The sequence below is a fragment of the Seriola dumerili genome, unplaced genomic scaffold (genome assembly GCF_002260705.1).
Source record: "Seriola dumerili isolate Sdu_G_001 unplaced genomic scaffold, Sdu_1.0 BDQW01000035.1, whole genome shotgun sequence".
Taxonomy (NCBI): Eukaryota; Metazoa; Chordata; class Actinopteri; order Carangiformes; family Carangidae; genus Seriola; species Seriola dumerili.
In genome coordinates this window covers 3442129-3464473 of record NW_019174290.1, presented here as the reverse complement: position 1 = coordinate 3464473, position 22345 = coordinate 3442129, and the positions used below count along the sequence as shown (strand labels likewise).

At 42.7% G+C, this 22345-nt stretch overlaps 1 protein-coding gene across 1 annotated transcript in view; it reads left to right on the top strand.

Annotated features, from left to right (window-relative positions):
• mtnr1a (melatonin receptor 1A) overlaps positions 1-21675 on the top strand; it is a 42988-nt gene extending 21313 nt beyond the window's left edge. Inside the window, exon 2 of the mRNA XM_022738159.1 lies at positions 20502-21675. Coding sequence (XP_022593880.1) covers positions 20502-21370 — 869 coding nt within the window. The 3' untranslated portion in view covers positions 21371-21675. The remainder of the gene's footprint in view (positions 1-20501) is intronic.
• The last annotated feature ends 670 nt before the right edge of the window (positions 21676-22345 follow it).

Here is a 22345-nt window from a genome sequence, read left to right as displayed (position 1 = left end):
CAGACTTATTTTATATTCTATAAATCTCTCTGTTCTACTTGTTCATTGACAACTTTCTAATCTAATCATTTAAGCCTCCACCTTCTTGGCTCTTCTCCATTTCACAATTTAGTTGTCTCTTCTTTTTAAATCAATCAGGCAGAAGGAGGAAACTTCCTCTTACTTCATATTATCGCAATCAAAATCAGACTGAAAACATCTCCACTCACTAATCAGTGTTGTATGTTATTACAAACCAGCGCCTCCTGCACTTCTGTCTCCGACACAGACATCAACATAACCAGAGGAGCTGACCAATTATACAGTTATTCCACTGTAATGCGGCATTAACCCAAAAAGTAAGCTCTACGCCAAAAGCTGATCATGCGTTTCATCAGTGGACTCTGGATATCATAAACAAGTCTCTTTCTGATGAGGCTCGGTGCATAATTCCCTCGGCGGAACATTAAACTGCGTCCATAAATACGGCTTGCACATTTGGCTTGCATTTGATATCCGTTTCCCCACCCTCACAGGTTCCCCTGGTCCCTCTTGCCGCTGAGAAGAGCACCCACAGCAAGAACTGCCACCTTCACGCTTTATATTACAGCAGGATGTTGTTAACGTGTCCTCCAGGACTGCTGCGCATTTACAGCTGAGGAGTTACAGACGTACTATATTATCCTTGCTTTCAGTAGCAGTGTCTTGCTCTGGGAGTCATGCTGTTTCTGGAGCCAGTGATGTCTCTTCAGTATTCTGGACATGCTTGCCCCAGCAAGAAGCTGCTCTACACTACTGTCATTCCAAAAAAATCGTGCTATCGCAAGCAAAAACTTTAGTTCTGCCAGTGCGTTCTTTGAATCTTTGTCACCTCTCTGACCCGACGCCCGATCTACTGCCCGTGTTCAGTTTCAGGCTTCCTGTCACATTCAGAAACATAGCACTTGTGATAACTTCCGTAAATTGGAATGTTTTTACACAGTAAAACGCAAATTAATCATTGAAAACCATGGTCTATTTTCATGTGAAATCTCAACATACGTATAGGTTGTTTCGTATCCTTCCCTAGATTTTCCCTGGAATAAGGCTGAACAATTAATCGACATATCGAAATCCACCGTTATGGCCAAGTAACAAACATCCAAAATCACAGGAGGTGGCAATTTGTTTGAAGAAGTAAAATGTGTCAAACATTACCAGTGAAGGAAGCATTGTGGGTGCTTACAGAGATGCGTCCGGGCCACAAATCATAGTCTCCCTGATGTAGGAAACATATTTTGTTTGATAGCAAGCTCCCAACAATAATTTCACATCAGTAATTGCAATCTTGCCAAAATAAATCCAATGAATTTTTTTGCTTGCATATCGCTCCTATCGGTTCGTCTATGTGGAGCGGCGTGCGGTGGTGTGGTCTTGGCATTTCTCAGCCTCCGAGTTGGCAAGAATAAGTATGTGAAGCCCTTGGCAATATATACTCGGTGTGCCTGCTCTTTGCAACACCACTCCCATTAATCCACAGTAGGAGTTGGTGGAAAAAGTAACGATTTCCTCTATATATATACACAACTCACACTTCTCGTGTTTTGTGTAATCATGAGTGTGTCATAACTATAAGAACTGACACATATCAGTAGTCTTATATACTTACAAGGCACAGATCCTAAACCATATATACACACAAGTGAAGAAGTGTCTTTTCTACTTGTCTCTTACCACTGGAATAAGAAGCTATATATTTCTGGGCGATGCTGCGCGTAGTGAATATCCAGAGTGATAGAATAGGATATGAACCCTTTTAGCAAAGATTACTCCTTCCTACTAAGGCACGAGTCTAGTGACAGCAACTAGGCGTGCGTCTACCACAACTCTTTACCAAATTGGCAGTTACCCACCTCGTGACTGAAATTGAGCGCGAAGTGCGTTTGCGCACTCTCTCGCTCTGTGACAACATGGCGAAGACTAATATAAGTCGCTTTTAAACTCCAAGTAGTGGACGCTCGCTGCGCGCGCGCTCGTTTGCCTCTCTCTCGCTCTCTAGTCGTGAGCGTCGCGCTCCCATATACACAGTCGGAGTGTGTGAGTGTGCGACGCTCTCGCAGCCCACTAAATCTTGAAGTGATTCCACGTCTCGTATTATTCTTACGAATCTCCGGTGGAGATATATACTGACTCCCATAAGCTATTCTGCCCGCTCGCAACATCATCTGTGGCCCTTCTCCTTGGATACGTTCTCTCCATTACATACGGATCCATCGACTCGAGTTCATACGGACATATTAGCACTCTCTCGTGTCTGCGAGCCCGCTCGCTCTCTCGTCTGCTCACATATATATAGAGAGTCGGTGAGCGATATACATCAGCTCGTATCTGCTCCGTAAACTGGTACAGGCACATACACACTAAGCGAGTGAGAGCGCTCCCTCTCAGAGACACAAGCGGTATTTCACCTTCACGTGCGAGAGGCGGTGCCTATCTCGTGTATGGTGAGTGAGTGAGAGGTGTGCGCTGTGAATACAGGCCTCTTCCTCGCTGTACTAGTATGATGGTGTATTATTCAGTAACTAGTGCATATGTTATATAAGCGAGTGAGTGAGAGTCTGATCCTATTCACAATAAATTAGTCTATCTTCTCTCTCAATTATGGACTTCATCTAACCCATGGCAGTGAAGACACGGCCATCATGAATACTCTCTGGCGTAGTGAGAGTCACCCCTCCTCTCCGCATATGATATATCTTTGTGACTTTGGGTTATTTTCACGCCCTCAGTTTCGAGACCAGGTTCCGCACACACATAGCCTAAAGGCAGAGTGAGTGCACTCCGTGGCGAGAGACTCATCGCATGTACACGGCAGACATGCTTAGCCGTTTCATATATCTCGCTCCTCCGTATCGGCAGATCGGCTCTCCCTCTCAACATACTCTGACACCCGGCGCCGAGAGTGCCCCGCTTCTAGTCTCTCTCCAACATACGAGATGCAACTCCTCATCTCCCTTGCGCTACACGTGTAGAGCTTGCATAGACTATCCATTGAGTTACTACATATAGTATACACATAAACCTCCTCAAATATAACCCCCAGCTCGTTGTCTCTCAACTTCTCTCTCTCTTAGTTCTACTTAGAGAGAGCGGACGCACTCTCTCAGACACTCGCACGAGTATATGTAGATGAGAGTATATATAGCGCCAATCTATAGCATACTAATTCGCTTTACTATACCCTGTGTATAGCAATCTCTCCCTCTCTACTATTACTCGGCGTGACTCGGCTCTCACTCCTCCTCGCTGATTCTGTATCGAGCGTGGTGTAACCTCTTGAGAGAGTGAGGCGATACACATATAACTCACTCTCAGTCGATATATACTCTCCCCTCGAGTCACTCAAAACTCTCGCTAGGCGTGGTGGGTGGTGTGTGTCTATATACATATCACGTACATATATATATTCGTATATATATAGAGCGAGTGCGCTTGCGTTCTGGCGACCAATATATATATATGTACGTGTGAGACTATATAGACATATATATAGTGACCTCGCTCTGGACCTCTTTCTGTAGCTGATACGTGTCAGTTATATAGTCTCGCCGTGCCTCACACGAGCATATATACGTGCTGCTCAATCTATCTCGATCGCGCTTTTTAATCTCTTCACATAGACAACTATGAGTAACGAGAGTGAGAGCGAGCGCGCGTGCGCGTATACTGCTCTGTCGCAGCGCGAGCGCGCGGTGCGTACGTCTATATATAACATATTTTGCGGCGGTCTCTCAATAGAGGCCTCCAGAGTGATACGAGTCTTCTTATCACACTTTCTCGAGATCACCTTGCATCTTCGCCTGTGCTACGGTGAATGACATGGGTAACCACTCATATATAGGAGTTCTTCGCCAACATGACCTTGTGTTTGAAGTTGCGTCTTGTGCCTTTTAAAAACAGAGCCGTCACCCCCACCCTCCCACGCCACCCCACAACCCTCCGCGCGCGCGATGGCCCCTCCCACACCCCCCCCGGCGCCCGCCTCCCTCTCCCCCCCCACTAGCCCACCTCACCCCCCCCCCCCCCCCCCCCCCCCCTCGTGTATAAACCGCTTGCCAACTGTTCTGTTTACTTCTATAGCCGAGAGAGCACACTTGTGTTTGTTTTCCCTCTCTTCATCTCAATTCTGTAATGGCTACGATATAGCGACAGTAACATGTGGCCGACCAAATCTGGGAGGTCAGTGAATAAATATGCTCGCCTTCTAAAGCAAAGACGGTATGCGGAGTGTGATGTCGTGTGTGTGTGTCATGTCCTTGTGACTGCTGTGCATTGGTATATCTTTAGGAGTGTTTGTGGAACTTCTTACTGCGAAAATATCTCCCAGCTACCACTATGACAGAGAAAAAAAAAAATCGGATTATCAAAGCAATACCGTCCGGACAGAAATCAAGGTTGGCAGCTCCCAGAGTGTGCCACACAGAAACATGGTTGACAAAACCGCACTACAAAACAGACAACTATGACGACGGAACTTTTGACGTTGAACCATGTATTAATAATGAATCCAAGAAAGAGAAATGGAGCGAGAATAGAGGTTGAGGCAATGGAGTTAGAATTTAAAACATGAGTGAGAAAAGAAAGAGATGGAGGCAAGCCCACTGAAGAAGCAGAGTGATTAATGTCCCCTGGGTCACTATTGGATTTGCGGATATTGTGTTTATGCATGACCCGTGACAGGCGTGGATTGATGAGACTCTCGGTCAGTTTAACTCTCTTCACTTCTCTTACAGAACCTATTTCAAGAGTCTTGGGCATGAGCACAACAAAGACACAAGCAGAGACATACAGTCACATTAATAACTAAGAAACACGAAGACATATATCTGCCGTCGCCTCCTCTGTTACTATGTAACAGATGCGAGTCTGTTTCTAGCTGCTGGAGTGGAAGAGTTGAAACAAGCATTTTTGGATAATGGATTTAGGCCCAGAAGTAGATTGTTAGTTCCTACCCGGTTGGGCAAAGGAAAGAAAAGGATTTTACAAACTGACCTCAAGTTGGCCCTCTCTGCTGGGAAGTGTACCGACCAGAAACAGCAGAGTGACAGCATTATGAACTGTCGAGCCTTGATTCTAGTTTGCACCGAAGCACAGCGGCTCTTTATTCAAGAAAGCAGCTGGGCCCCAAGTAGGCCTGAAGAATATTTAAATGTCAGAATCAAGTGTTAATCACCACAGTTAACACCAACACACACATACACACAGTGCCCGGTTAGACAACAAAAAAAAAAAAATTTCCAAAATTAACTGTGACAGCAACAATGCCAATTGTTTCTCTTTTTGTTGAGCTTGCTTTTTAATTAGAGTAATGTTTCTTGACTCGTGACATCAAGCATGTTTATCACTGTCTGTGGCTCCTGTGTGCAGTCTCTTATCAGGCCGAGGGACGTTTTCCCATTGGCAGGAGATTCCTTTTTGAGATGAATCGGATTAGCACAGCATATATTCCTTTATACCAGCAACATTTTTCCTCAAACAGTGGTGCATTTTCTGTTCTATAAGACAGGAATTTGCTAACGCAACAACAACGATCTCAAGACAGTATTTAGACTTTTGCTTTTACTAAAGGGGAAGATAAACAAGACTGCTGTCCTACTGTGATGCTGTTTTGGCGTGGCAGAGTTGTCAAACGCTAGAAGATGCCAATTTGAGTAAGATTTTGTTAACACTTAGTCTCAAACCCATGCGGTTATTTTGGCCCAACCTCGGTTCAAACATGAAAAATAATAAATAAATAAATAAAAAAGACGTAAGCAGCCTCAATCTCAAATTGCGGGCTCCTTCTCACAGCCACCACTGTGCAAGAATTTTGAAGGATCAATGTGTTGTGAAAATATACCTCTGTCCGGCCACATTTACTTTCTTCTGGTCAGGGAGCAGAGATGCCACAAAACACGCAACGGGTGGTGTCACAGCTGGATGTCAGGCCCAGGCCCCAAGCTTGGTGGCACTGAACAAAAGCCTGACAGGACCAGTCACGTTTTTCTTCCAGCATAAAGCCCCCTAGACAAGTTGGTCCCAATGTTCATGTTGTCAATTCTGAATTACAACAGTCTTTCATGTGTCATGAATAGTTTGGGCAAAACAGGATTTAAAAAAATTAACGCTGTTTGTTCGACCAAGCATGGAATTTAACAATGCTTGCTTTATCTGGTTATCTGCGTTTTTGACACTACCAGTATCTGGTCCATCTTTAGTCACAGAACGAACAAGTGTTTATCTGTCCATCACACTGAAATGAACACGGGGTCATTGTGTGTGGGGTTACTGGTAGCTTCAGATCCCCCTGAGGGAAGCAGTGGGGTTGGGGTGAACCATGCTGGCCACAGCTTCTCTTAGCTGGCTGGTGCTGCTAAGATTTACAGTGCTCCACTGCTCCCCAGTGAGCCACACCTGCTGTGGTTCAGCTAAAGCATCTGTTATAAACTGGAGAAAAAACCAATGTCATCTATAACAGCTCTCTAACACTGTTAGGCATATTCTTTTGTCTCCTCCTCTTACGGTCAAGATTACAACTAGAGGACACTGCCAGCAGAGACTCATCTGAAGCTAGTGCTGTTTTGAATGAAGGTATTTCTGCGTGAGTTCCAGCTCCATCAAATTAGTCACTTAACGTGGGCAGGTGGCAGGTTATTTTGCTGGATGCTAGATGCCAGATGCATTATACCCTTATTTCACCTGGTGACATGTGAATGAACGTACAGTTCAGCCACGTCTGAGGCTGCTCGTTGGCAGATTCATCTTCCGGCCATTTGCTGTTCACAGAAACCATAAAGATGAAGCTGCAATTTTCTGATTTGAGAACCTTACATCGAGGTTGTGGTCTATACCGAACAAACTGTTTCTCAAACTTTTTCTACCCTCCTATGCCACGAACTGACGGTCATCACTCTGGGACAGATCAGGTGTACATGAATGTGTGTGCCTTTGCGTACCTGTTAGAAGGTATCCCTGTTTCAAATTGTGCTTATTTGATATTAAGCTCTTATTGAGAGCTGCAACGATTAGCCGCATTATCCTCAGTTGTGGAGTAATTTTTTGCATGCTTGGACAATAACAAGAACATTTAACGAGATCACCAGCGGATCATGGAATTTGTGACGGGCATTTTTTCCCCCTTTTTAATGACTAAACAACTAAACAACTGAATGGAGAAAACTAACAGGTGATTAATGAGTAATGGAAAATTGTGTATTAGGTACTTAATGAATCTCGCATTAGTATTCTTGATTAGAAGAAAGAAATCCAAAACATGATGTTAAGAACAACTACCTTGACTTTCAGACTATGTTTAACTGAGTAAAACACAAGAAATATTATATATCTCTTTTAGTCTCTATCTCTTTAGCAGCGAATTGAAACAGTTAGTGGTTGAGGGCTTTCCTCTTTTAAATTCGAAATAACATTGACAATGATAAACCAGACTATGTTAGTATCGCTTAAGTGATGCTTTGGAGTGGACAATATGATGCCAACCATCTGAGAGATAAAGCGAGGAAGTATTGTTGATTTGGACATCACTGGTGGAAAGGTTAAGGCCTATTTCTCTGATAACTTGTTACACTGAACCTTAATTGTCACGTGAATGATCACAACATTCTATTTTACAAAATGGTTTAGGATTTGGTTACGCAGGTTGTGTTTAAATTGCATTCATACAAAATTACATGTAATTGGGTCAATATATGTTAACAATCGATACATTTGAAACCGAACAGCCCTGCTAGTGTCTAGCTGCTTAAGGTTAATAGTGGAGATGCCAATGGGGACAATGAAAACACTTATTTTACTCTACGACCATGCCGCAGTAATTGTTTGGTTTATGTTAGAAATACTTCCTCTGATTATCAGACATTATTAGTTACACCAATGATACATTATGACTGTTGTCACTTTACTGTGTTTTGTGAAAGGTTAGTGTAACGTTTTACAAACCAACTAACAATCCAACTGAAAAAGCACCACTCTGCACTACCACAGAAATGACCTTTACACATAACAAACACACAAGGAACATGCACAACACTTACAATTGTCACCAATAAGAGGTAAAGCTATAGCGGCAGTAATGAATTACTTTTATTTCCTGTGTTGAAAGTCCTTTTCAAACACAGTGGAACAAAATGAGTAGTGACAGGCACTTCCGCTTGGCCAGACACAATTGATAAACTGGTTTGCTGAAAAACGCAATTTTATGGGGCGGTTGTCACCCTTGTGCCCAGCTCTCCACTCTCCCGCCCCCACCTCCCCCACTCCCTCCTCACTGTTCCACAGGTGATTCCCAGTGCTGCGTAGTAGAGTAGCTGCCCTGAAAGGCAGGACCAGTGCAGAGCAATTGGCAGGGGCTGATGGTTGACCCAGATAGGGGGAGACAGACTTAAAGTTCTAACCAGGACAGTGCGGAATAGTTTTACAGTGCTCGTGGTGAAAAACTGCACTCTCTCTTTCTTGAATCTCTCTTAAACACAGCACACAAACAATTGATTCTTCTCCTCACCTGTCTCTTTAAAACAAAACAACAACAAAAAAAAAAAAACAACAAGATCCCAGTGCTGTGACAAGTTTGATCTATCAGTTCATACAGCGACACTATCTCAAATTTTGCAGCGTTGATTGTATGTCCTCTCGCGCAGGGTTATTGTTTCCCTAATGTTACGCCTCGAGCTGATTTAATCTCAACTCATCCGGGAACAGATAACATTATTGAAAACCATCATGTTATTTCCAACATAGTGATTCATTTGCCAAAGACAAAGTTCGGGATTTGGTCAGAAAAAGACAACAGAAGTCATGTTACATAAAGAGGCATGCAAATCCAAGGCTCTGCAGAACAAGAGGGCTACTGTTACAGAATGAACAGAGGTTTACTGTCTGCAGATGGTCACATGGAGAGTGCTTAAAACATCCCGATTCTGCTCCTAGTCGTGGCTGGAGCTCCAGCAGGATTAGTGGGGTACAAAGAGCCTCTGGCTTTTAGTAATATTAAACAAAGTGTAAGTCTGGACACTCATTGCTCATACAGTATCTGATATAATGTTTGTGCCCAAGGGACCTCAAATCCAATTGCCAAGCACACACAATAAGAGCTTGGAAAAGCAATAAATGATGTAGAGGCAGATCAATATGTGGAAATAATGCATGGTATTTTCATAATATGTTTCTGTTCCCGGATGAGTTGAAGATTAAATCAGCTGAGGCGTACATTAGGAAAACAATTAAACCACCCTTGGGGCGGGAGCAGGCATACAATCAACGCTGCAAATTTGAGTGAGATGCTGTCGCTGTATGAACTGTAGATATCAACTTTAAGCACTGGATCTGTGTTTTTTTTTTTTTTGTTGTTGTTTTTTTAAAGGAGACAGGTGGAGAAGAATCAATTGTTTGTGTGTGTGTTTAAGAGAGATCAAGAAAGAGAGAGGCAGTTTTCACCACGACACTGTAAAACCTATCCCGACTGTCCTGGTTGAACTTTAAGTCTGTCTCCCCCTATCTGGGTCAACCCATCAGCCCCCTGCCATGCTCTGCACTGGTCTGCCTTTCAGGCAGCTACTCTACTACGCAGACTGGAATCACCTGTGGAACAGTGAGGAGGGGGTGGGGGGTGGGGGGCGGGAGAGTGGAGAGATGGGACACAAGGGTGACAACCGCCCCAAAAATTGCGTTTTCAGCAAACCAGTTTAATCGACATTGTGTCTGTTGAAGCGCATGCCTGCACTATCATTTTGTTCCACTGTGTTTGAAAGACTTTCAACACAGGAAATAAAGTAATTCATACTCCGCTATAGACTACCTTTATTGTGACATTGTAAGTGTTGTGCATGTTCCTGTGTGTGTTTTTATGTGTAAAGGCTCATTTTGTGTATGCAAGTGGTCTTTTTTCAGTTTGGATTGTTAGTTGGTTTTGTAAAACGCTTACACTAACCTTTCACAAAAACACAGTAAAGTGATCAACAGTCATAAGTGTATCTCTCGTGTGAACAATATATGTCTGATAATCAGAGGAAGTATTTCTAACATAAACCAAACCATTCTGCGGCATGGTAGAATAAAATAAAGTGTTATTCATGTCCCCATTGGTCATCCCACTACTTAACCTTAAGCAGCTAACACTAGCAGGGCTGTTCGAGTTTCAAGGTTCGATTTTGAACAAATTTGACCTTACATGTAATTTGTATGAATCAATTTAAACACAACCTGCGTAACCAAATCCTAAACCATTTTGTAAAATAGATGTTGTGATCATTCACGTGACAAGTTAAGGTTCATGTAACACAGTTATCAGAAAATAGCCTTAACTTTCCACCAGTGGTGTCCAATCCAAAATACTTCCTCGCTTTATCTCTCAGATGGTTTGGCATCATTATTGTCCACTCAGCATCACTTAAGAGAACAACAGTAGTCTGGTTTATCATTGTAATGTTATTCGAATTAAAGAGGAAAGCCCTCAACACTACTGTTCAATTCGTGTGAAAAAAAGAAAACGGATAAAGAAGATTTATATTTTCTTGTGTTTTACTCAGTTAAACATAGCTGAAAGTCAAGGTAGTTTTTCTTGTCAAATGTTTTGATTTCTTTTCTTATCAAGAAGTATAATCGAGATTCATTAAGTACTAATACACAATTTTCATTACTCATTAATCTACCTGTTAGTTTCTCCATTAGTTGTTTAGTTGTTTAGTCATTAAAAAGGGAAAAAATGCCCGTCACAAATTCCAGATCCCCTGGTGATCTCGTTAAATGTCTTGTTTTGTCCAAGCAGCAAAAAATTACTTTTGCAACTGAGGGATTAATTGGCTAATCGTTTCAGCTCTAATAAGAGCTAATATCAATAAGCACAATTTGAAACAGGATACCTTCTAACAGGTACGAGAACACACACATGTGTATACTGAATCTGTCCAGAGTGATGACCGTCAGTTCGGTGCATAGGAGAGGAGAAAAGTTTGAGAGAACAGTTTGTTCGGTATAGACCACAACCTCGATGAAGGTTCTCAAAATCAGGAAAATTGCAGCTTCATCTTTTATGGTTTCTGTGAACAGCGATGCCCGGAGATGAATCTGCAACAGCAGCCTCAGACGTGGCTGAACTGTACGTCATTCACATGTCACCAGTGTGAAAAGGGTTAAATGCATTCTGGATACTAGCATCAGCAAAATAACCTGCACCTGCCACGTTAATGACAATTTGATGGAGCTGGAACTCACGCAGAAATACCTTCATTCAAACAGCACTTAGCTTCAGATAAGAGTCTCTGCTGGCAGTGTCCTCTAGTTGTAATCTTGGACCGTAAGAGGAAGACAAAGAATATGCTACAGTGTGTAGAGCTGTATAGATGACATTGGTTTTTTCTCCAGTTTATAACAGATGCTTTAGCTGAACCACAGAGTGTGGCTCACTGGGGAGCAGCTGGAGCACTGTAAATCTTAGCAGCACCAGCAGCTAAGAGAGCTGTGGCCACATGGTTCACCCAACCCCACTGCTCCTCAGGGGATCTGAAGTACAGTAACCCCCACACAATGACCCGATGTTCATCAAGTGTGATGGACAGATAAACACTTGTTCGTCTGTGACTAAAGATGACAATACTGGTGTTAAACGCAGATAACAGATAAGCAAGCATTGTTAAATTCCATGCTTGGTCTGACAAACAGGTTAATTTTTTAAATCCTGTTTTGCCACTATTCCATGACACATGAAGACTGTGTAATCAGATTGACAACATGACATTGGACAACTTGTCTAGGGGGCTTTATCTGGAAGACGTGACTGGTCCTGTCAGGCTTTGTCAGGCCACCAGCTGTGGGGGCCTGGCTGACATCCAGTGTGACACCACCCGTGGTGTTTTGTCATCTCTGCTCCCTGACCAGAGAAAGTAAATGTGGCGGACAGGTATTTTCACAACACATGATCCTCAAAATTGCAAGTGGTGGCTGTGAGAAAGGAGCCCAGCAATTTGAGATTGAGGCTGCTTACGTTTTTTTATTTATTTATTTATTTATTTTTATGTTTGACGAGGTTGGCCAATTAACCGCACTGGGTTTGAGATGTGACCAAAATCTTAGCTCAAATTGCATCTCTAGCGTTGACAAACTGCACGCCCATAACAGCATCAAGTAGGACAGCAGCTTGTTTATCTTCCCCTTTAGTAAAAGCAAAAGTCTAAATACTGTCTTGAGATCTGTTGTGTTGCTGTTAGCAAAATTCCTGTCTTATTAGAAACAGAAAATGCACCACTGTTTGAGAAAAATGTGCTGGATAAAGGATATTGTGTGCTAATCCGATTCATCTCAAAAGGAATCTCCTGCCCAATGGGAAAACGTCCTCGGCCTGATAAGAGACTCACACAGGAGCCACACAGTGATAAACATGCTTGGATGTCACGAGTCAGAAAATTACCTCTAATTAAAAAGCAAGCTCACAAAAAGAAACATTGCATTGTGCTGTCACAGTAATTTGGAAGATTTTTTTTTTTTTTGTCTAACGGGCACTGTGTGTATGTGTGTGTTGGTGTTAACTGTGGTGATTAACACTTGATTCTGACATTTAAATATTCTTCAGGCTACTTGGGGCCAGCTGCTTTCTGAAAAAAGCCCTGGTGCTCGGTGCAAACTAGAATCAGGCTGACAGTTCATAATGCTGCTTTCCACTCTGCTGTTTCTGGTCGGTACACTTCCCCAGCAGAGAGGGCACTTGAGGTCAGTTTGTAAATCCTTTTCTTTCCTTTGCCACACCGGGGTAGGAATAAGCCACTTCTGCCTAAATCCATATCAAAAGTGCTTCCGTTTTCACTCTTCCATCAGCAGCTGGAAACAGACTCTCTGTACAGTAACAGAGGAGGCGACCGGCAGATTTTGTCTCTCGTGTTTTATTATTAATGTACTGTATGTTCTGTGTGTTTTTGTGCTCATCCCAGACTCTTGAAATAGGTTCTGTAAGAGAAGTGAAGAGATTAAACCTGCCGAGAGTCTCATCATCCACGCCTGTCACCGGCTTCATTCATAAACACAATATCCGCAAATCCAATAGTGACCCAGGGACATAATCACTCTGCTTCTTCATGGGGCTGCCTTCATCTCTTTCTTTTCCTCACTCTGTTTTAATTCTACTCCATTTTGCCTCACCTCTATTTCTCGCTCCATTTCTCTTTTCTTGGATTATTATTAATACAGTTCAAGTAAAGTTCCATAGTCATAGTTGTTGTTTTGTGTGCGGTTTTGTCACATTTCTGTGTGCACACCCGGGAGCTGCCAACCTATTTCTGCCGGACGGATTGCTTTGATAATCCGATTTTTTTTTTTCTGTCATAGTGGTAGCTGGGAGATATTTTGAGTGAATTCCACAACACTCCTAAATATCCCCAACACAGAGTCACAGGCACACACACACACACACACACACACACCATACACGTCTTTTCATTCATGAAGGGCTCATCTTTATTCACGACCTCCAGATTTGTCGGCACAGTTACTGATCGCTGAATCATGTGAGAGCATTACAGAATTAATGAAGAGGGAAAATCCACACAAGTGTGTTTTCTTAGAAGTAAAAGAACAGTTGCAGAGGTTATACACTGACGGCTCTGTTTTAAAGGCACAAAGACCAACTTCAAACACAAGGTCATGTTGGCAAGGTCACCGAATATGTACCCATGTATATCAGCAAAGTGTTCCATCCATAGACTTTAAATAAAGATGGATCTGCTTATCACAGAAGCTATACGGAGCAGTTTTAAAGCTCAGAGCGGGCTGCCCCACCATCGCCATCTTGGCAGTGCCTCCTCACTCCACCTAACTCCCAGCTAACCATAAAAATTTGCAACGAGTTGGGGCGTGTGAAGCCAAGACGTTGTGCATGCCAGTTTGTGGCAACTATAAACTCACCCACCTGTCAATCAAAGCAGCACATCCTCAATTATGCATAACTCTAAGCCTTAAGTTATATAAAGATTAACACCCGTACAGTTGTCATGAAGGAGGAAATTTGCTATAGAGACCAAAACATAATAAAATAAACATGTTTATTTCTGCTTTAAAGTTGGGCATTTTAACATGACAGTTTATAGGGATTGACTCACCTTTGGAGTCAGCCCCAAGTGGCCATTTGAGGAACTGCAGATAGGAACTTTAGATAGCTATAGAGGAAGTCATTCACATTCCCTAAAGCATTTGCTATAGTTGTATTAAACCTTCAGCTTTGTTGTGTTTCTCAAGATGTCCTTCAGTTAAAAAGCATGTGTGATTTAAAAAAAAAAACAAACAAAACAAACAGTGTTACTTTTCACTACTGTTTTGGAATTGCTGTGTATTTCTGCCAAGCATTTAGTTTGAGCCTACTTGCACCAAATTAATAGCTGAATGAGGTTGCATTAAAAACGGATCTGCTTTTCAGCATAAAAGACCCATTTTCCAGTAAAACTATAAACACCTCGCCTCGTGCTGCCTCAATGTATTTTGGAAGTGCCATCATCCCTTTATGCTGCCTCTTCCGTGTCGCGCACACCACTGGGCGTGAAAATACCAAAGTAACAAAGTACATTTCAAGGTCAGGAAAATACCCACGTCTTATAGCAAAAGCTTTCACCAGTCTTTGTGCTGCCGTTCACAATTTGAATTCATAGTAGAGAAATGTATTTGACTACTGTATATACGGAATGTAATTATAATCAACATTTACATATTCTTGACATATTGAAATGTATTCATATTCCTGGGGTGGTTTTTCACACATTATCATACATTAAAATGAGCGTTCTGCAGTATGTTCTGCCATTGGCGCCATAGTAAAGGACCTTACCTGCTTTTTCTGCACAATCACGCTGACCTCTGTAACTTCCCCTGACAAGGTATGCAGTTAGACTTGACTTTTGACCGTGGGTAATGAAATGCCTAGTTCATTAGTGCAGTCAGGACAAAAGGCCACAGAGTGTCGATGCTGTCATTTTCAGACTTGCTCTTCCTGCTGCTAACCTGCAGCACATTATACCTTACACAGTGCCTCAGACTCTTCCAGGGGTTTAGTGGGTGGTGAAGCTCCAAAATGACTGTACAGTCTACCAGCTGCTCAAAATCAGAAATTAAACACCCACATTCTCCATACTGTTTAAGTATTATCAGAACCTGTTTCTTCCTTTTCCGAGAAAGAGACATCAAATTCACACTTCGTGTTCATCAGTGTAACAGCCTGTAAGAGTTGGTAGACAGCTGTCTGCACAGACTGCCTGTAGGCCGATGTCTTTAAAGGATCATCCATTCTACTGGAATTACACCAAAACTCCAGAAATAATAATAGCTAGCTTCTCATATATACACAGTGGTGAGAAAAGTACCTTTGAAATTTATGTATAAATCTGTCTTGAAATGTGGACATATCTTCATCTAAGTTACAATAATGAACAAACAAGATTGATTTGAATTAATAATAACTTACTTTTTCCACCACCACTGTGAAAGTTTAATGGGTGTGTTCAATAAAGACACCAGGTAAATCCAAGGGCTTCACATACTTATTCTTGCCACTGGAGGAACTGGGAGAATTCAGAGACAGAGGCGTAACATAACGGCCGAACGATATGCAAAAAATTGTGATTATTTTGGCAGATTGCAATTACGATGTGATTTTTTGTTGGGGCATGTATCAAACAAATATGTTTCCTACATCAGGAGACTATGATTTGTGGCTGGAGCATCTCTGTAGCACCACAATGCTTCCTTCATGGTATGTTGTGACACATTTTACCTTCATCAAACAATTGCACCTCCTGTGATTTGGATGTTGTACTTGGCCATACGGTGATTTCGATATGTCGATTAATTGTTCAGCCTTATTCCAGGGAAAATCTAGGGAAGGATACGAAACAACCTATACGTATGTTGAGATTTCACATGAAAATAGACCATGGTTCAATGATTAATTTGCGTTTCTGTGTAAAAACATCCAATACAAGTTATCACAAGGCTGATGTGTTCTGAATGTGACAGGAAGCTGAAACTGAACGACTGGGCAGTAAGGGCGTCGGTCAGAGAGGTGACAAAGATTCAAAGAACCACTGGCAGAACTAAAGTTTTGCTGCGATAGCACATTTTGAATGACAGTAGTTAGAGCAGCTTTTGCTGGGCAACATGTCAGAATACTGAAAGACATCACTGCTCCAGAAACAGCATGACTCCCAGAGAAGACACTGCTCTGAAACAAGGGATAATATAACTCTGTAACTCTCAGCTGTAATGCGCAGCAGTCTGGAGGACAGTTAACAACATCCCTGCTGTAATATAAAGCGTGAAGGTGGCAGTCTCTTGCTGTGGGTGCTCTTCTCAGCGCAGAGGGACAGGGGAACCTGTGAGGGTGGAGGAAGGATATATGCAGCCAAATGTGAAGCCGTATGTTATGGACAGTTTATGTTCCCGCACGAGGGATATGCACCGACCTCAGTCAGAAGAGACTGTTTATGAATCCAGAGTCCCACTGATGAAACGCAGATCAGCTGTTGGCGTAGACTTATTTTGGGTTAATGCCCAATTACAGTGGAATAACTGTATAATTGGTCAGCCCTCTGGTTATGTTGATGTCTGTGTCGGAGACAGAAGTGCAGGAGGCGCTGGTTGTAAATAACATACACACTGATTAGTGAGTGGAGATGTTTCAGTCTGATTTTGATTGGATAATATGAAGTAAGAAGGAGTTTCCTCTTCTTGCCTGATTTGATTTAAAAGAAGAGACAACTAAATTGTGAATGGAGAAGAGCCAAGAAGGTGGAGCTTAAATGATTAGATTAGAAGTTGTCAATGAACAAGTAGAAGCAAGAGATTTAAGAATATAAAATAGTCTGCCTGGCTGCACTTACGCTAAGCTCCATATTAAATCACAGCCCTTCCATATCACTGCAGTGGCTGCAGGACAAGGAAGTGACAGTCCTTATATGACCCAGTAAAAGCCAGGTCTTAAATCCCTTTGGAAAATCTGTGGAAAGACCACAGTATAGCCGCTCACAGACGATTCACTTTCAGCTCGACTGAGCCAGAGTGACTGTGCTCTGAAAAATGGGACGAAAATCCTAATTCAGATGGTCCGGGCTGATAGAGAAGCAGGTGTCATTACCGCACAAAGCATCGATATATATGATGGTTAAAAACTGATATTTATGTGATGCCAGTATTTCATTCGCATCATGTCAGAAAAACAATTCTAAAATCTGAAAATCTCAGTTTTTAGATTATGTTGCAACAATACACAATGTGAGGAAAAGTCAGTGTGGCCGCATACAGTCTAAATGCACCGCATATCTTTTTATCTTGCCGCTCTGTGTCAAAATTCATTGCGAGCTACAGTGGTGAAAAAGCTCAGACGGGCTTTACCTGTACCAAAATCCTAACAGAAAGTGTTTGAAAGTGTGGGATTGCAGAAACAGGAAAAAAAGGGGACACAGCACACAGGCCATATCTCTCCTCAAGCCAAATGAAAACTCTGAGGGATGCGTCAATCACAAGACTAGTCACAGTGACGGAGACAGTGAGTGAGAGAGTCCAACAGCCAAAAGAGCCAGCTGCCTGTGGGCCCTTCATAACATGACCTTGTCAAGGTCAAGGCTGTTCATACTGAGCGACTTGACTTTAAAACCTTGTAACAGGGTTGTTACAGTCAAGAACGGACGAGGGAGGGAGCGGGAGCCCCTTAAACGTGACTGTTTGCACATTGTCTCAGCAGCATCTCCAAACATGAGAAGTATGTTTCTCATTTGACAGCATGAGGCTTCACTAGCTGCAGCCAGCCATCACCCTCACCCCCACACGTACAGACTTGTAACTCCTTACAGACTTACCCTAACCTTAACCACTACATCCCTAACCTCAAGCTTTACCAATAACCAAAACATTCAGTGGTTGACCTTGAGGGGACTAACCGTTTAACCACAAATGGGCAATTCCTCATACTGTGATTAAAATAAGTTCACACACCCTGTGAGGACGTTTATTGACATTCCTTCACTCTTAATCCGCACTAATCATTTTCTTTTATATTAACAACTGATCAAGTAATCATTAGTAATGACACAGTGACAATGATCACCCGACTGCAGCTCACAGAGGAGCATTTAGCTGCAGGTATTTCCATTTGGAGTTAGTGAAGACCAGAGCTGTAGCTGCAGAGCGAATATGAGACCTACATTAATCAGGTGGACGAAAACGCTGCTTTATGTCTGCTGGATGTGTAAATAAACAACTGCTTACTGACATTTATGTGAGCCACAACAACCTCATGAAGTGGTGATATGTCAGTGTTGTGTTTACATCTTGTTTTGTTGCTCCCAGGTGGCCAAAAAAAAAGCTGCAGCTTGCTGCTTCTACCACCTCTACAATTACAGTGAGGGCCAAAAGTCTAAGAGGTGCCAGAATCCAACACTTCTGAACCTTAACCTAAATCTAATTCTAACTGGGCCCTTAAAACCAAAGGTATCCTGTGGAGTTTTTGGCCACTAGTGGCAATATGCAGCAGTGGTTTGATAATGTCGCTTTGTATCCTGTATCTTGCCACACAAACTGATGCACATGTACGAACATGAGCGCATGGGAAACAAGAAAAGCCTCACAGGGTTTGTTGTTTAATCGTCAGTCGCCCTTGGGAACGCACATTTTGGAGAAAAATGTTCTTACTTTCCAGTAAGCATATCCTTACTCCCTAAAGTCCTCACAAAGATAAATGTCCAAGAGCACACACGCTCACTCACACACACACACATATATATATATATATATATATATATATATATATATTCAGTAAAGCTCTCAAGCAGTCACGGGATCTTGTGACAACAGCAGGTGCACCTAATTCCATATAGAGGGCAGCTGAATGACAGATATAAAAGGACAAAACTTAATTAATAGCTGCATGTGATCCTTGGCAGTAGAATGGTTGGTATGTTCTATGGCAGATAACAGACCACCGGGCTGATCAGTTGTGTACTTGGGGCGAGACTGACAGGTCTGCCAGGGGGTCATGGCAGACATGAAATTGCCTCTTGCACTGGAGTGATTGTGGAGATATACGATGCGCTTAGTTCCCGTCTGACATGCAGTAAATGCATCATATCAGCTGTGACAGGGTGTTGTCACATTGGGGAAAGTGAATCCGGACTTGTCATTAGACCTCGTAATATGGTGCTTACTACTATAAATGCAACACGTTCCACTGATACACAAGTGACAGCTGTGAAAATGCTGTGAGGCTGCATGTTAGGATCCTGCGGTACCTGTAATGAAAGGCCGCTCAACAGTAAATGATGCTAAAATGCATAATTAAGGAAAACTGGAGACACAAAGCGGTGCCTTCATTGCACATTCATCCCACAGAGCGTAACAAGATATCTGCTCTTTAGCCTGTTTGAAGTACGTCATGCATTGCACTTGAGAGAGGGTGAAGATCACAGCCGCTGACTCTCGCCTCTCCACATGCCTCAGTGTGTTCTCCGACAGGTCATGTATAATTTTCCCATCAGTTTGGGGACAAAGAATGCACTTGTGTGCCCTTGATTACCGCCCCGCCTGTAGATCATGTTCGCCTGGCACGCACAATGTGGAGTCCTTGCCGGCAATTAGAAAAATGCATTATTTAGCGACAGGGACCCCCTCCTCCCTTTCATTATTCACCAACATCAAAAGGTGACAGTTGAAAGCAAGTTGAAGTTCACACACGCCAAATCAACCGGGGAAACTCCCAAACATGTTTACGCATTCACACAAGTACACACACACACACACGCACGCACACACACACACACACACACACACACACACACACACACACACACACACAATGCTAAACTTGCAGATGCATTCCCTCTCAGCGTCCAGCCTTGAGGCCCTTTCCCTGCGGCTTATGTAACGAAGTAGCAACAAAAACAAACGGAGGTCTCTAAAGGACTGCGCTGGTGTTTTTGCATGTTTTTGCATATTTACAAATCGGGTACTCTTAAAATTACTGCCAACCATTTTCCAAAACATGGCATAGCTCTTTTGGATTTTCAAAAGGATTATCCATCCTGCCAGGCAGCTTTTGCATTTCTGTTAAATTTAAAGAACTTTGATTTAGATCGTCACACAGAACACCTTCAGGGTGATAGTTTTGCATGTGTTAAAGAATAAAATTGAAATGGTTCCTTCATGAATCTCCTTGGGGACTAGAGATGTTTACAGAGTTTTTTTCTATGATGTTCATGATTTGTTCTCTGTACGCTGATATTTGTTCTATAATTTTTCCATCACTATAACTTTCTCCACATTGGAACAAATGGCTGGCAGAGAAGTGGGGGAAGAGTAAATATGCCAAAACAAGCAAATCAGTGGTTCAGGCAGATACCTCCACAATGTTTCTGAATGAATAATTTGACAGTGTCTCTCTTTATCTTGCTCATTTGGATGCTCTGCTTCTGTTGTCAGTGACTCATGCGTCCTTCCTTGTCTCTCCTCTGGGTGTGTGTTGTCTGTAGGGAACATCTTCGTGGTGAGCCTGGCAGTGGCAGACCTTGTGGTTGCCATCTACCCGTACCCTCTGGTCCTCACCTCCATCTTCCACAATGGCTGGAACCTGGGTTACGTCCACTGCCAGATCAGCGGCTTCCTCATGGGCGTCAGCGTCATCGGCTCCATCTTCAACATCACCGGCATCGCCATCAACCGATACTGTTATATCTGCCACAGCCTCAAGTATGATAAACTGTACAGTGACAAAAACTCCGTCTGCTATGTGATGCTCATCTGGGCGCTGACTGTGGTGGCCATCGTGCCCAACCTCTTCGTGGGTTCGCTTCAGTACGACCCGCGGGTTTACTCCTGCACCTTCGAACAGTCAGCCAGCTCAGCGTACACTATCGCAGTGGTTTTCTTTCACTTTATTTTACCCATCATGATTGTCACCTACTGCTACCTGCGCATCTGGATACTGGTCATACAGGTGAGGAGACGGGTCAAACCAGACAATCGGCCCAAGCTAACGCCGCACGACGTTAGAAACTTTGTCACCATGTTTGTGGTGTTTGTGCTCTTCGCCGTTTGCTGGGCGCCGCTCAACTTCATCGGCCTGGCCGTAGCGATCAAACCGGAGGTAGTGATCCCCCTCATCCCCGAGTGGTTATTTGTGGCCAGCTACTTCATGGCCTACTTCAACAGCTGCCTTAATGCCATCGTGTACGGTGTGCTGAACCAGAACTTCCGGCGCGAGTACAAGCGCATTGTAGTGTCGGTGTGCACGGCGCGCATCTTCTTCCAGGACAGCTCAAATGACGCAGGGGAGAGGCTCAAGAGTAAACCGTCCCCGCTCATGACGAACAATAACCAGGTCAAGGTGGACTCTGTCTGATCCAGAACACAGAGGGATACTGAGAGGACGTGAACAGATTTGCTGTGACTGACAAAGGAAAAAAAAAGAAAAAAGAAAGATGAGCAGGAAAAATACCAAATATAATTATACAACAGCTTCTATCCTCTAGGCTGTCCACACATGTCATACGGTGCTATCTGACCTCTGAACAATCACAGTAAGAACAGGGGTGCATATTATCTTTGTCTTTTATCAAGCACTTTTGTTTGACTCTGCAGTATCTGTAGTACAGTAAATATATGATGTTGGTTTTGTTTTTATGTTTACAGTGATGATATAAATGTATCATGCATCATATAAGTATTTATTTTGTATGAAATGTCATGTAGATGTATAGTAAGATATATCAGGTTCCAGTAAAGTGAAGACAAAATTTCGAGGCCAATAAAAAAAAAAAAGAAAAAGAAAAAAAAAGAAGCAATTTCTACAGAAATGGTGGTTGAAAATATAACCAGAAGTTTATAAATGAAGTTAATCAATTTTAGTAACCTCATTTGTGACACTGTAACACTGAGTGCAAGCAATGTGTGTTGCTGCTGTCTTTATTATGCCCTGCAATACTGTCCCTTTCATTAGGTGGAATATATATTTTAGTAAATAACAAAAATCTCTCTCTCTCTCTCTCTCTCTCTCTCTCTCTCTCTCTTCGCCACCTTGTGAGCTCATTATACTGTATGCATGGATATCAGGAATTGTTCATATGCAAAATAAAATCTGATATTGATGGAGGATCTTGCTTCAGTCCTGTGTTCAGTTCACTCAGTATCACTCACAAAATGCAAGTTTATTGCAATTCTTTTTTTCTTTTTTTTTTTTTGGCCATCATCATTCTCTTGGGACACAACCACACTACAGAGCAGTCCGAGCAGTCGGATGATCAGACTGGCTTGTTGGTTAATCAGCAGTTTAACCAGATTATCTAAACCAGATCATCTGGAGGTTAAACTGCTAATG